Source organism: Dreissena polymorpha, chromosome 5, assembly GCF_020536995.1.
Source record: "Dreissena polymorpha isolate Duluth1 chromosome 5, UMN_Dpol_1.0, whole genome shotgun sequence".
Taxonomy (NCBI): Eukaryota; Metazoa; Mollusca; class Bivalvia; order Myida; family Dreissenidae; genus Dreissena; species Dreissena polymorpha.
Window position 1 is genome coordinate 116,828,332 of NC_068359.1, and position 15,424 is coordinate 116,843,755.

The 15,424-nt window shown below is 37.7% G+C and overlaps 2 protein-coding genes across 2 annotated transcripts in view; both read left to right on the plus strand.

Annotated features, from left to right (window-relative positions):
• The window catches only part of LOC127881805 (uncharacterized), a 34,323-nt gene extending 21,073 nt beyond the window's left edge, over positions 1–13,250 (plus strand). The window contains exons 8-15 of the mRNA XM_052429939.1: positions 388–2,286; positions 2,873–2,958; positions 4,710–5,815; positions 7,055–7,189; positions 8,379–8,504; positions 8,709–8,793; positions 12,619–12,669; positions 13,239–13,250. Coding sequence (XP_052285899.1) covers positions 388–1,883 — 1,496 coding nt within the window. The 3' untranslated portion in view covers positions 1,884–2,286; positions 2,873–2,958; positions 4,710–5,815; ... (3 more) ...; positions 12,619–12,669; positions 13,239–13,250. The remainder of the gene's footprint in view (positions 1–387; positions 2,287–2,872; positions 2,959–4,709; positions 5,816–7,054; positions 7,190–8,378; positions 8,505–8,708; positions 8,794–12,618; positions 12,670–13,238) is intronic.
• On the plus strand, positions 2,253–14,377 carry LOC127831576 (uncharacterized). The gene is made up of 7 exons (XM_052356556.1): positions 2,253–2,286; positions 4,710–5,488; positions 5,737–5,815; positions 8,709–8,793; positions 12,619–12,669; positions 13,239–13,322; positions 14,194–14,377. Exons 1-7 carry the CDS (start codon positions 2,253–2,255, stop codon positions 14,375–14,377), a joined length of 1,296 nt encoding a protein of 431 aa, XP_052212516.1.
• Positions 14,378–15,424: the final 1,047 nt, after the last annotated feature.

A 15,424-nucleotide genomic window follows, 5' to 3' on the forward strand; every position in this document is an offset into this window, starting at 1 on the left:
CCGTCTGGAGCCATATCTTGGAAGTGCTTTGGCGGATTTCATTGAAACTTGGTATGAGTGTCCAGAAGCATATTGGCGGGTGATACCAAGTCAATGAATTTGCTTGTTGATTAAGGCAATTAAGGTGGTGGACAGAATTTTTTCAATTTACTGCGACTGAAATATAACATTGCTTTTTTAAATAAAATTGCTGCTTTAAAGAAAATATATTTTAAGAATTGCAATTTTGTTTGCTCAGTAATTTTATGGACCTAAAATGTCTATTGCAACTGTATGTGCAAGAATAACAAATTAAAACATTCAATAAAACACAAGTACATTTTTTCTCCTAGAATTGAAGTTCGCCTCTGTAATGTGGTTGTTAAAGCTTAAGAAAAAATATTTCAGTGGGGGAGAAGTCATTCATTCACCGTGTAGCATTCATTGACAAGCCAATCATAAGAACAACTGAATTCACTCCAAAAGATCAGAACCAGTTGTATCAGAAACATGCCATCCCAGCTGTGGCCTTTAGACAACGACAGAAGGGTTACTCATTTATTCGTGCTAAACCAGTCCACTCTGTTGTTAAAGCTCCAGCAGCTGAAGATATTGAAAATGAGTTGCAAAGTTATGAAAAACACATGAAAGAAAACATGAAAAATGAACCAGTCGGTGATTTTCATGAAGGAAAAATACATGTAAGTAAAGGAAAGAAAACTAGGAGAAAGAAAAGAAAGGGAAAGCAGGAAAAAGGTATGTTTGCTGCTGTGCAGGAAATAGACGACTTGGAGACATTTGGAATGGATGTTCAAGAAATGAAAGAAAAGCCAGAAAATAAGTCACCAAAAACAAAAGGTGTAAAGCCACCAATGGAAGAAAAGGAAACAATAATGACAGAGGAATCATCTACAGAAACATCAAGTTTTGTGAAAAGGAAGAAGCTGAGACTGTCAGCAGATACAGACCTGGAAAAATTGAAGCTGGAACTACAAGGTATAAAAACTAAAGCGCAGAATGATGCTGAAAAATCTCATCTTGCCAGTCAGCACATGCTCAGCCCTACAAAGACAAATGCGGCGTTGGAAAATACATTGGAAATTGCTGGAACAAGTAAGACAGATGTGAAAGATGTGTCTAAAAGATCTTCTTCAGGCTGGTTAAACATTTTAATGACTGAAATTGAGAAGCCTTCTGTGACTGAAACAGTTTACAAAGCTGAGAAAAAGACTAAATCTAAACAGGAGAAAATGTGTTCTGCTAAGACGCAAGATGTGGAAAATGATTCAGTCACAACTGTGAATCAGACGACAGAAACGGATGCAACAAACGATAAAGCAAGTGTTTCTACCACTAAAACAGATCCATATGAATCAAAAGAAAGACAAACCATTTTTGAAAATAAAATAGGCGAAGCAGAAGTTGTTGGTAATAATGAATTTTCTTTGAATAAAGCTGATAATAAAACAAGAAAGAATGAAAATGACCAAACAGCATCAAAGGACAATATCCGTTTGAAAGAAGATGATAGAAGCAATACATTTGAAGACAATGCAATTAAAAATGAAGTTAAACGAGCAAAATATCAAGTTATTAATCAAAATCAAAAAGATGTGAAGTCTAAAAAACCATTTGAAGAATCCAAAGAAATATATGCAAAAGATTTTGAAAGTGACAGTGACAATGATGAATTAGTGATTGACTTGCCTGAAGATGTAAGTCTAGTAAGGCCTGAAAGAATGGGTTTTTTACTGTCAACAGTAAAACCTGAAGTGCCTGGGACTGAAATTGTTAAAGAAGTCCAAGAGTCAAACATTATTTGCAACGCAAGGAATACTGAAATAGAAGAGAGTGATATTGATTTTAAGAACACTAACAAAAACCTGGAGTTGAGAAAGAAATGATTGAAACAGATTCTGAAATTGAAAATTCACAAACTGTTGTAAAGAAGTTGCAGAAAAATAATGACTCAAAAAGTGGAGCTAATGTTAAAATTGGTAAAAATGAGCAAAGCAACAACGAAAATCTACTTAAAGTCACTACAAGAGCTTCCAAAAGACTTAGCTCTACTAATCTCCAGGAACATTCAACACCATCTAAGAGAACATTGCGTTCTTCAGGTGGCAAGACTGATTTCAATGAAACTGATCTTGATGTAACACCAGGGAGAAAGACAAGGTGTTCAGCCAGTAAGGCTGAGAAAATGGACACAACCACTGATGAAATTAAACAAGAACCTATAGAGACCGAGTTTGTAACACCAGTCACAATACATGGTAGAGGAAGACAGAAAGCTGGCACACAAAGGTATATTTATTCATATAATTTTATGTCAAAAGATTTCAAAAAAGAGAAATTTAGTTAAATAATAATATTTTTATGCCCCCAAAGTAGGGCATACAGTCTGTCTGTCTTTCCATCACACTTTGCTTTCAGGTTTTGAAAAATGCTCATAACTTCTATGTCGCTTCAGATAGCAACTTGATATTTGGCATGCATGTGTATCTCATGGAGCTGCACATTTTGAGTGGTGAAAGGTCTAGGTCATCCTTTAAGGTCCAATGTCAAAAAACAAATCCAAGGGAAGTAATTAGCTGTAATGGGAGATAATTATCTGAACCTTCCAAATGATATAATAAAATAAAATAAATCAAAGTTGCGCAGTAGGGAGCATTGTGTTATTGACAAACACATCCCTTGTTCTGGCCTATATTTTTTATAGTAAAAAGTTGCGTTTTGCGTAATGATTTTATCTGAGGCTCCTTAGCTTTATAAAAAAGAGGCTATTCACGCATTTGCAAGTAAACTTTCTTTAAATCCAGGTTCTTTCTCTTACTTTGCCCATGTAAAGCTTTGGGGCTCTATCTCTGAAATCCCCCGGATATGATTTCAGGGGATCTACGTCCAGGTCCAGATCAGCATCGTGCGAGAGCAGACAAACGAAAGAAGACATTACAACTCTCAGAAACTCTTCGTCGGGTATGGAACATGGTTAAAATATTTTAAACAGTTTCATTTGGCTTAATAGCGGGCTTAAAATAATAGCGGGCTTAAAAATCTTCTACGTGAAAGTATTGTTCACTAATTGTTATGCCCCCGGTAGGGTGGCATATAGCAGTTGAACGGTCCGTCAGTCAGTCCGTCCGTCCGTCCGTCCATCTGTCTGTCTGTATGTTGGTCCGTCCGTCCGAAAACTTTAACATTGGCCATAACTTTGCAATATTGAAGATAGAAACTTGATATTTGGCATGCATGTGTATCTCACGGAGCTGCACATTTTAAGTGGTGAAAGGTCAAGGTCAATGTCATCCTTCAAGGTCAAAGGTAAAAAACAAATCTAAGGGAAGTAACAAACTTTAAAGGGAGATAATTTCTATTTATTATTTTGCAGGTACGGATCATTTTTACAAGGGAATTAATATTTTTTAAAGGGATATATAAAAAAAAACAAAGCGGCGCAGAAGGGGGCATTGTGTTTATGACAAACACATCTCTTGTTTAAAGTATATTTATTTGCAATCAGTCATCTGTTTTTTAGCTCACCTGAGCTCAAGGTGCTCATGGTGAGCTTTTGTGATCGCCTTTTGTTCGTCGTCCATCGTGCGTTGTCCGTTGTGCGACGTCAACATTTGCCTTGTTTACTCTCTAGAGGCCACATTTATTGTCCAATCTTCATGAAATTTGGTCAGAAGAATGGTCTCAATGATATCTTGGATGAGTTCGAAAATGGTTACGTTTGCTTGAAAAACATGGCTGCCAAGGGGCGGGGCATTTTTCCTTATATGGCTATATATGGCTTTAGCAAAATCTTGTTAACACTCTAGAGGCCACATTTATTGTCCAATCCTCATAAAACTTGGTTTATGCGAAAGGAGACCGCACTACCACACATGGATAGGACAGTTGAGTTCGATAATGGTTTGAATCAGTAAAAAAACATGGCCGCCAGGGGGGTCTTTTTCCTTATATTTATATAGTAAAAAAGCTTGTGAACACTCTAGAAGTCACATATTTTGCCTTATCATCATGAAATTTGTCAAAACATAAGTTATGTGGATGTCTCGGATGAGTTTGAAAATGGTCCTGATCAGTGCAAAAACATGGCCGCCAGGGAGTTTTCTTTATATGTATATAGTGACAACATGTGAACAGTCTAGAAGACACATTTTTTTCCCAATGTTCATGAAATTTGGACATATCTTGGAAGAGTTAAAAAATGGTTCAGGTCTGTTAAAAAAACATGGCCGCCAAGGGCCATTTGTTGTTCATTCTTCATGATACTTGGTTAGAACATTTGTTCCATTGATATCTTGGGCTGCAAAGAACAAGTCATTTCTTTTTTATCTCAGGTGAGCGACTTTGGGCCTTTCAGGCCCTCTTGTCTTTTGTATATATATTCTACTTTTGCATTGAATGGATAGTTTACATTACACTTCAATTTTATAATAAACAAGTTCAGTTACATCAGATTAGACTCCCACTCAGAAGCAAAATGATTATGGCTATATGCAACCAGCAAAAAACAAGAACAGCTTGCGAGTTAATTGCAGTCTGTTCAGGTTTTATGCTGTTTGCTGTTAATCAGTATTTTAGGGTTGGAAATGAAGCATTTGTGACTTCAATCTAGTTAGAAAGGTCCTTAATTTAATTTGATTGTGTAAGGGAATTAAAACATGTGAGATGTGTTTATAGGTGGTAAAGGGTTAATAACGGAAATTTTGTTTTGACAGAATCTCCTGCTACACCAGAAAATAGTGTGGATAGTTCAGTTCAAGTGAAGAGAAAACGAGGAAGGCCAAAAAAGTCTGCTCAAACTAATGAAGAGGAAACTGACAACCCAATGACAGCAATACAAAGTAAAACACATATCAAAGCTGAAACAGACAATACTGAAAAGACAGATGTTGATGGAGCATCAAATAAAACCAAGATAAAATATGGTCAGAAAATGTCAATGAAAGAATCCAGTACATCAGATCTTGCTAGTTTTGAGGGAAAGGAAACAAGTCATTACCCAGATACTGGGATTGCAAATGGTTCTGAAAAGAAAGAGAAACGGAGAGAGGTTCATGTAAATTACAAAAGCTGCTCAGATGATGAAGGTGGAGGTTTGGTTATTGATGAGGGCGAAGATGATGCTGCTGAGAAAAATGAAAAACTTCAGAACGCAGATTTAAAAAAACCTGTGAGGAAAAGGTCAAAAACTGGAGACATTACTGAGACTGATGAAGATGATAGCCTTGATAAGGAGCTTAACAGTCCCAAAAGAAAGGGCATTCCAAAGATTACAGACAGTGATGAAGATGTCCAAGATAATCCTATTATCAAGTCATCTTCTGCAAGTAAATGTGTTCAGGGAAAACAGCTGAAAAGAAAATCTGCAGATTCAAAATTGGCAAAAGATGAAGAGGCAGAGAAGATTAAAGCAATGGCAGATGCAATGAAAAGAAAATTGAAGAAAGGAAGTTGGAATCTGAATCTAAAAAAGCCAAAACTGTGTCTCAGGTTTGTACTGATAGAGATAAAATTACATCTGTGAAAGATGTGCCTTCAACAGTCAAGACACATGATGACAAAAATGATTCATCAACATCATATCAAGGCACTGACAAGCCATCCTCTAGCAACTTATCATCGGTTGTGCAGGATTCAAAAAGTACTACTCAAACTCTGAAGAATCAAACAATGCAGCCACCGTCTAGGGAAAGCTCTTCAGCTAATGAACCTCCAAATAAAGAGAGCATTTCCTGTGAACAGGTTCAGTTTGGAGTGGACAGTATTCTTCAGTCCTCAGAATTTCGACCAAGGGCTGATGCGCTTAAGGGATCTGTTATTGGTATACTTGCTTGGAATTTTAATTTCCTGTACTGAAATTAAAGCAATTAATAAATATAGGATCTGGCACGAGTTGTCATATCATACCATATTTTATTAAACGAGTTCATGAATTTGTTAGTAAGCGAGCCTTAGCTTACTAACGAATTTCCTGGATGAGTTTAATAAAATATGGCATGATATGACAACGAGTGTAAGATCTTTTTTATCACATGCTTTTAAATGAGCAAATTAAATAAAATTTGCGCAAACATAATGATAAATCCTGAATGTTGTTTACATTTCGTGACGTCATTTGACGTTGCAACATCATTTCAGCAAAATAACAAAATGCTATGGGTCACTAAACGAAAACTTAGCCAATCAAAACGCTTAAAAATGTTGTATTACACATGTGTAATATAAAAAAATATGTAATGGCTGTATTACATGGGAAACAGGGTATAGCATGTGATAAAAGCCATTACAATCAAGTGTTTTCTAGCACTGGTAACTAAAGTTTTCAGTGATTGGCATAAGGTGAAGATGTTAAAGTAGCCAATTACTTGTTGAAAAGTAAACACTTAATCATAAAAATGTATTGATACTGTTGCTAAGATTAGATTTTTATGTCCCCCACCGCTATAGTGGGGGGACATATTGTTTTTGACCTGTCTGTTGGTTTGTTGTTGTTTGTGCAAACTTTAACATTTGCCATAAGTTTTGCGATATTGAAGATAGCAACTTCATATTTGGCACGCATGTGTATCTCATGGAGCAGCACATTTTGAGTGGTAAAAGGTCAAGGTCATCCTTCAAGGTCAGTGGTCAAATATATGGGTCAAAATCTCTCATTTAATGTACACTTTTGCAATATTGAAGATAGCAACTTGATATTTGGCATTAATGTGTTTCTCATGGAGCTGCACATTTTGTGTGGTGAAAGGTTAAGGTCATCCTTCAAGGTCAAATATATGGGGACATAGTGTTTCACAAACACATCGCTTGTTTATTGTGCATTTATGCGTAAAAATATGGGATTTATGTCATAAAACCATGTTTAGTCTCTTTATGCAGTATATTAATATATCTTAGCATTTATTGCACAATTTCCATAATGGACTTGGTTCAATTTTGTTTTTTAATGTTATATCATTGAAGCCAATGAAAGTAGCAGAATGACATTGTTTTTATTCTGTGATTTTTAACATTACGTGCTGTTTTTATTCAATCATTCTTTGCAATGGCATCTTTTTTTAAGAAACCCTGGCTGCCCAACATGGTATGTCGCACATAGCACTTCCCATCGATGACAATGTCACATATCATCACTGGACCCTCGGGGATATTCAACGCACTTATCAGGGTCAAATACCATGGATTTATGCAGAACCAGGTTTGTTATTATGAAAAACAAATGGATATATTAAAGGATTTATTGTTGTTAGCAAAAACAATCTATAAATACATGGTGTTTGGCAGAAATATTCTGAAATGTGGTGTTTTGATTATTTCATGGTATGCATGAATGAGTGGAGAATAGCAGTGAATTATATATGATAATTTCAGCTGAAACATCATAGTGTATTTATGACATCAACATTCATACGCCCTTCTGAGATACAGACACATTTCATGAAATCCTCAATTTACATATTATATAGTGTGTTTTTTGCTTGAATCTGCAATTGCATTTAAAAAGAAAACACTATCTTATTGTGGAAAAAATGCAACCAAACAGAAGGAACATATAACTGGTGTTCGAGTGCTTTACACTGCTTCTTAAGGTTGCCATGGTGTAATGGATAAGGTGTCTGCCTAGAGACGGGAAGGTCACGGGTTCGATCCCCACTGTGGGAGCATTCTTTAGGACACCAAGTACTTGTTCTAGTCCCAGGAAACGTACTTGAGAGCCTTTGGATAAGCCTGAGGCTGTTGATGCAATCATGCTAAAATTTATAGGTGTAAATTTTAGCCACGTTCTGAAAAAACTGGGCTTAATGCATGTGCGTAAAGTGTCATCCCAGATTAGCCTGTGCAGTCTGCACAGGCTAATTAGGGACGACACTTTCCGCTTTTATGATATTTTTAATTTCAAGGAAGTCCCACCTTACAGAAAATCAAGTTTAGGTGGAAAGTGTCGTCCCTGATAAGGCTGTGCAGACTGCACAGGCTAATATGGGATGATACTTAACGCACATGCATTAAGCCCAGTTTTCCCAGGACAAGGCTCATTTATGCTCCTGGTGATTGAGTCAGTACCTCATTCCCAGAGACCTTTGAGTTCTCAGCTTATGACGCATATACTGCTTCGAAGAGACGAGAACATTTTCTATCAATTTCTCTTTGTGCAGTTTGCACAGGCTAATCACTGTAATCAGGATGGACACTTTCCGCTGTTATGGTACCTTTTGTTTAAAAAAGTCTCTCCTAGAAAAAATCCAGTGAAGGCAGAAATTGTTGTCCCTGATTAGCCAGTGTGGACTGCACAGGCTAATCTGGGATTACACTTTATGCACATGCATTTAGACCTGTTTTCCCAGAATGTGGCCTATAAGATCCATTTGAACCACTGTCTTTTTCAGGGACTTGTGCATATTGCCCCCAAAATGGAGTACCAGCCAATATTTGGATATGAGAGAGAGACGCTGAATGAGGTGGCAAAAACTGGGCTTCCATTTACGTCCGACCAAACTCTTCACTTGTAAGATGTAGGTTTAATATGGAGGTTTGATTTTTGTGAAAAACTGCATTTAATGTCGATGTTTTCGGTGATATCAGTGATGATGCCCATATATATGACACAATTTGAGCTATTGTCCTCTTGTAATAATGTCATATATATGTCATATAATAGTTTTGAGCTATATTTTTAGCTAAGCCATTAATGATTTCTAGTTAACAATGTTTTTCAGGTCGTGTGAATGCTTTCAACTCGGAGATTATGAAGATTGAGGCTGTGCAGTTTCAGGACCTTGTACCCCCTGAGTCCCTGTTCTGGTATGGCATTAATACCCCCTGAGTCCTTGTTCTGGTATGGCATTAATACCCCCTGAGTCCTTGTTCTGGTATGGCATTAATACCCCCTGAGTCCCTGTTCTGGTATGGCATTAATACCCCCTGAGTCCTTGTTCTGGTATGGCATTAATACCCCCTGAGTCCCTGTTCTGGTATGGCATTAATACCCCCTGAGTCCTGTTCTGGTATGGCATTAATACCCCCTGAGTCCCTGTTCTGGTATGGCATTAATACCCCCTGAGTCCCTGTTCTGGTATGGCATTAATACCCCCTGAGTCCCTGTTCTGGTATGGCATTAATACCCCCTGAGTCCCTGTTTCTGGTATGGCATTAATACCCCCTGAGCCCCTGTTCTGGTATGGCATTAATACCCCCTTAGTCTGTGTTCTGGTATGGCATTAATACCCCCTGAGTCCCTGTTCTGCTATGTCATTAATAACCCCTTAGTCCCTGTTCTGGTATGGCATTAATACCCCCTGAGTCCCTGTTCTGGTATGGCATTAATACCCCCTGAGTCCCTGTTCTGGTATGGCATTAATACCCCTTGAGTCCCTGTTTCTGGTATGGCATTAATACCCCCTTAGTCCGTGTTCTGGTATGTCATTAATACCTCCTGAGCCCCTGTTCTGGTATGGCATTAATACCCCCTTAGTCTGTGTTCTGGTATGGCATTAATACCCCCTGAGTCCCTGTTCTGCTATGTCATTAATAAACCCTTAGTCCCTGTTCTGGTATGGCATTAATAACCCCTTTGTCCGTATTCTGGTATATCATTATTACCCCCTGAGTCCTTGTTCTGGTATGGCATTAATACCCCCTGAGTCCCTGTTCTGGTATGGCATTAATACCCCCTTAGTCCCTGTTCTGGTATGGCATTAATAGCCCCTTTGTCCGTATTCTGGTATATCATTATTACCCCCTGAGTCCTTGTTCTAGTATGGCATTAATACCCCCTGAGTCCCTGTTCTGGTATGGCATTAATACCCCCTTAGTCCGTGTTCTGGTATGGCATTAATACCTCCTGAGCCCCTGTTCTGGTATGGCATTAATACCCCCTTAGTCTGTGTTCTGGTATGGCATTAATACCCCCGAGTCCCTGTACTGCTATGTCATTAATAAACCTTTAGTCCCTGTTCTGGTATGGCATTAATAACCCCTTTGTCCGTATTCTGGTATATCATTATTACCCCTGAGACCCTGTTCTGGTATGGCATTAATACCCCCTGAGTCCCTGTTCTGGTATGTCATTAATACCCCCTGAGTCAGTGTTCTGGTATGGCATTAATACCCCCTTAGTCTGTGTTCTGGTATGGCATTAAAACCCCCTGAGTCCCTGTTCTGCTATGTCATTAATAAACCCTTAGTCCCTGTTCTGGTATGGCATTAATAACCCCTTTGTCCGTGTTCTGGTATATCATTATTACCCCCTGAGTCCCTGTTCTGGTATGGCATTAATACCCCCTTAGTCCGTGTTCTGGTATGTCATTAATACCCCCTGAGTCCCTGTTCTGGTATGGCATTAATACCCCCTGAGTCCCTGTTCTGTTATGTCATTAACACCCCCTGAGTCCGTGTTCTGGTATGTCATTAATATCCCCTGAGTCCCTGTTCTGGTATGGCATTAATACCCCCTGAGTCCCTGTTTTGGTATGGCATTAATACCCCCTGAGTCCGTGTTCTGGTATGGCATTAATACCCCCTTAGTCCGTGTTCTGGTTTGTCATTAATACCCCCTTAGTCCGTGTTCTGGTATGGCATTAATACCCCCTGAGTCCCTGTTCTGGTAAGTCATTAATATCCCCTGAGTCCGTGTTCTGGTATTTTATTACTAACCCCATGAGTCCCTATTCTGGTATGTCATTAATACCCCCTTAGTCCGTGTTCTGGTATGGCATTATTACCCCCTGAGCCCCTGTTCTGGTATGGCATTAATACCCTCTGAGTCCCTGTTCTGGTATGTCATTAATACCCCCTGAGTCCCTGTTCTGGTATGTCACCGTTGTACCCCCTGAGTCCCTGTTCTGGTATGTCATTAATACCCCCTGAGTCCCTGTTCTGGTATGTCACCGTGTACCTCCTAATTCCTTGTTCTGGTATGGCATTTAAGGCAGTTTCAGGACCTTGTATCCCCTGAGTCCTTCTTCAGGTATGGCATTTAGGGATATGTAAGGGAATAAGATTGTAGATTTTATGGGGATCAAAGGGGAAAGAAGAATAAAGAGTTTAGAAGGCCAGAAGTTTATTGGATTCAGAGCGGGGCAATTTCAGGGCAATACGTGTATGTGTTGTTGTTTTTTTAGGCAAGAAGCATCGGGATTTAGGGTTATTGATGGCAAAAAGTTGTTTAAAAATAGGGGTATTTTGACTGCAAAAAAGGTATGGGTTTGAGCCATTTTGACTTCAAGAAGTGAAGAAATTTAGTTCAAACAAAATGGCGGAAGGTTCCCCTTCGATTTTCTTCCGCAACCGTTTTATGCCCCTTTTTTATTTGTTGATGTTCTTGTAAAATTAGACAAAGTTTGTAACCATTCTTGTTGGTATTGGCTGTTAGTGATTTTATAGAATAATAGACAGTATTACTTGATATTAATTATAACAATAAACTATTTTTAAGAAGGAACAAACCTCATGGAATATATGCTGAATGGATCATATAAGTATATGAACTTAAGTTGAAACAACACAGTTAACCCTTTCCCCCATAACAAACAAAGTTAAAATGGCTTTTGCAACCAGCATAAAACCAGAACAGCCTGTGAGTAACTCGCAGCCTGTTCAGGTTTTATACTGTTTGCTGCTCATCATTAACTAAGGGTAAGGGTTGGAAATGAAGCCTTTAAAACTTTAATTTAGTAAGAAAGGTTTTTAATTAAATGTTACTTTCTTAAGGACTAAAAATGTATCAAAATATGTATCTAAGTGGTAAAGGGTTAAGTCAATTACAAGGTACATGTACAAAATTTACCCTCTGACCATTGTTTACCAAAGAGGTCACCCTGCACCTTTGCCCATCCATTTTGTTTTGACCCTCTCGCATTTTCAGAATGTAGCTAAATCCCTAAATTGTATGGGGTAATGGTGTTTTGAGGGGAAAAGTGCATGGTGCTTAGGGGGTTTAGAGGTACAACTGGTTTTTAGGGCAGGACGTTTAGAGTGTTTGAAGGCAAGAAGTATATGGTTTAAAGGATTTAGGGGGAGAGTGTTTTGTGTTTTGATTGCAACACGTTTTTAGGATTAAAGAGCTTTTTAAAAGCATGGAGCGCATGGGGCTTGAGAGAGAGAAGTTAAGGCCGTTTTGAGGGCAAGAAGTGTAGGGAATTTCAGGCAATAAGTGTATGATGGGCTAAGATAGTTTTTTGTTTTGTTTTTTTTGGGGGGGGGGGGAAGGAGTCTGGGGATAATAGAGTTCTGAGGACATGTAATGCATGGGGTTTAAAGGGATTTCATAGCGAGTGTTAATGCTTTTGTATGTGAGTACTATTGTTGGTTTTTTGTATCGATGATTATTTTGTCCATGCCTTTCAAACTTGTTACTTCCTGTATGATGTATCTAAATGTTTGGGAAAATAACGTAAATAACTCTTAACAAAAATTAATGCTTTCAGAAAAAAATAGCATGAATTATTGTATATGATACCTTGCAAATTATGGCATGTATTCAGTTATATACTTTTAACCCTCATTAGTTGAACCACAATGCTTCCATCTATTTAGTCCATCTGTTATGTGAAATGTAGTATCTTAAAATGTTATCTTAAAATAATATGTTAAATACGTAAATACAGATTTTAAATGTTTTTGTTTTAGTCCTAAACAAGCATTTGCGGACCTAGACATGATTCTGCAACAAATCAAAAGGTAAGAAAGATAGCATTTTTTCTGTGACAAAAAAATCAGTGTCATTTTGTGTGAGATCTGCAAAATATTTAATGGAGCAATACTAACGAGTCACAAGATGGCTACTGTCCAACATTTATCTTCATAATTAAATCCAACTGAGAAACTGCAAGCATGTGTTTCTCCTAACTTGACTTGTAGGGTATTTCATATTGGTACATTTCCTTCATAAGGTTACAAGTTGATATGATTTGTCCTTTGATACAACTCTTTGTCATGCACACAGATTGGTGAATTCATTTGGTTTTTATTTTAAAACACCACTTTAGTTTTTATTCAAACATTAACTCATCCCATGACTTTGGTATAAAAAAAACATTTAAAAAATATTGCCAAATGGAGATAGATTTTAAAGTCAAGCATTGATTTTGATTTGTTAAACGACCACTGAAAAATTAAACTTAAAAAATCATTTAGGTAGGTACTTAACACACTTTTTATTCACTTTTTATTGTTTTGCTTTTTTATCTAGTGTTTGGATAAACTAGTATTTGCCTATATTGAGTGCTGTATAACTCTCTTTTAAAAAGCCTGAGTGTTGGACAGTACCTTGTTAGGAACAACCCGAAGAAAGAAACAATGAACATCATGAAAGCTGTTACTGAACCAGACAGGTATTGTGGCAGTTCTTGTCACCTTGTATTAGTATTCCTCAGACTAGAAAGATGAATAAAAAAGATTGAAACCTTAAATAAATATTTTAAAAACTTTAAAAATAAATGTGGGAAGTTATTTGCTATACCTTGAGTTCTTCAATCTATATGAAGGCTTTGTTTTACATGACTGTGTGTTTGCATCATACAAGGCAAAGAAAAAAGCAGTTCTTTTCAGTCAAATAATAATCACAATACACGCAAGTCCACAGAAAATAAGCACAACTATTTTTTTAGCTCGGCTGTTTTCGGAGAAAACCCGAGGTATTGTCATAGCCATAGTCATAGCCAGCTCGTCGTGTCGTCAGCGACGTGCTTAAACCTTAACATTTTGTTAACCTTTTGAACATAGGCTCTAAAATCAAAGTCCTTCCACCAACAACCTGAAACTTCATATGTAGCTGCACCTTGAGGAGTTCTACATGCCACACACATATTTGGGTCACTAGGTCAAAGGTCAAGGTCACTGTGACCTCTAAAAAAATAATACAAAAAAATTCTGACAAGCCTTCATTTATTAAAAACTGCACCAGCAGCCGAGCGTTGGCACCCGTTATGCCGTGCTCTTGTTACCTAACTATACCCGCAGTGATGCAGATGAAGAACAACAAATGTATAATGTATAATAATGAATAGTAAGAGCCTTGTCCTGGAAAACTAGGCACTCTGCACAGGCTCTTAAGGAAAATCTAGTGTAGTTGAAGTGTTGTCCCTGATTAGCCAGTGCGTACTTCACAGGCTAATCTGCGACAGCACTTAATCCACATGCATTTAGCCCAGTTTTACCAGGACGTGGCTCATATACTGAATCTTGTTGTTGCCTTTGATTCAGTATGTGTTATGACCTTCACCTTGCACACACGACCTTGATGATGTCCAAGGTCAACAAGCCGCCAGTGATTCAGTGGTTGCCGATAGATACAAGGCACCTTCTGCCCCATCACAAGAAGTTGAACCTCATACCTTGCACATTCCCCCCACCTGGTGAGTATTGTGAGGTGACCTTTGGGGGTTAACACTTTGTTACTAAGATACACACTTTGACAAGTTTGTTATCAGATTAAATTAAAGAATTTCTTTCTAGAAACAAGTTTTAAAGGCTTCATTTACAACTCCCAGATACTGATGAGCAGCAGACAGAACAAATCCTGAACAGCCAGCGAGTTATGGTAATCGCAGGCTGTTCTGGTCTTATGCTGGTTGCATATGGCCATTTTCACTTTGTTTCTGAGTGGAATAGGATTAAATGCTTCGTAATTTGGTTAAGAAGTTATCAGTTCAACCAGTTTCCCCACCCACTAAGGTATCTTACATTTAATGCTCTTTTTGTTATTAACTTATTGTATTGTTGGACATAATGGCGATAAAGCAGTTTATTGTAGGCTTATCACTTAGTGGTAAGGTTATTTTGTGGTTTTAATCATGGGTAATGTACAATTAGTTGCCAATTAAAACAATCGCTTGATTATCTTACATATAACCCTCGTTCTGTTACTACAAACCTCTTTGTTGTTGCACAAAATGATGGCAATAAAGCAATTTGGCATTAGTTTTATCAGTTAGTATTGTAGCGGTCAGTTCAGTCTTATAATCATGGTTAGTTATGCACTCTTATTCCTAGATAAGCACTGCTCTGATGAGTGGTTAACAAATATGGCAAAATTTTGCTTTTGTTGTTTTAAGATCAGCTGGGGGGGGGGGGGGCAGATGGTTTAGTCGTATACTAGTGTTTATTTACCCTACTCACTATTTCCTAGGGTTTGGCTTTTCTTATTGATGCGGTTTATGTAAACTTAGTGTTGGGGGAGAATTGCTTCAAAACTTATTTTATTACTGATTAGCATACATTAAGTTAATAGTACATGGGTAAGCGAGGTGATTAATTGTCACATCCCAGAATGACATTCCTGTGCTCTTATCAACTTTTCTTGTGGACAATTATTGTACAGGATATGGTTTATATAGGGAAGGGAAGAATCATTTGTTTTCAACTTTTATTATCTTCTTTCATACAACTCAATTATGTATACAACTTCATACATCTGCACAAACGCTGCCTTTTT

Excerpts from the sequence above, each read along its gene's own strand:
- LOC127831576 (XM_052356556.1), top strand. The coding sequence starts at position 2,253 with ATGGTAGAGGAAGACAGAAAGCTGGCACACAAAG. Across the intron at positions 5,489-5,736 it reads CAAAACTGTGTCTCAGGTTT|GTTCAGTTTGGAGTGGACAG; the intron begins GTACTGATAGAG and ends TCCTGTGAACAG. Across the intron at positions 8,794-12,618 it reads CCCCCTGAGTCCCTGTTCTG|TCCTAAACAAGCATTTGCGG; the intron begins GTATGGCATTAA and ends TTTTTGTTTTAG.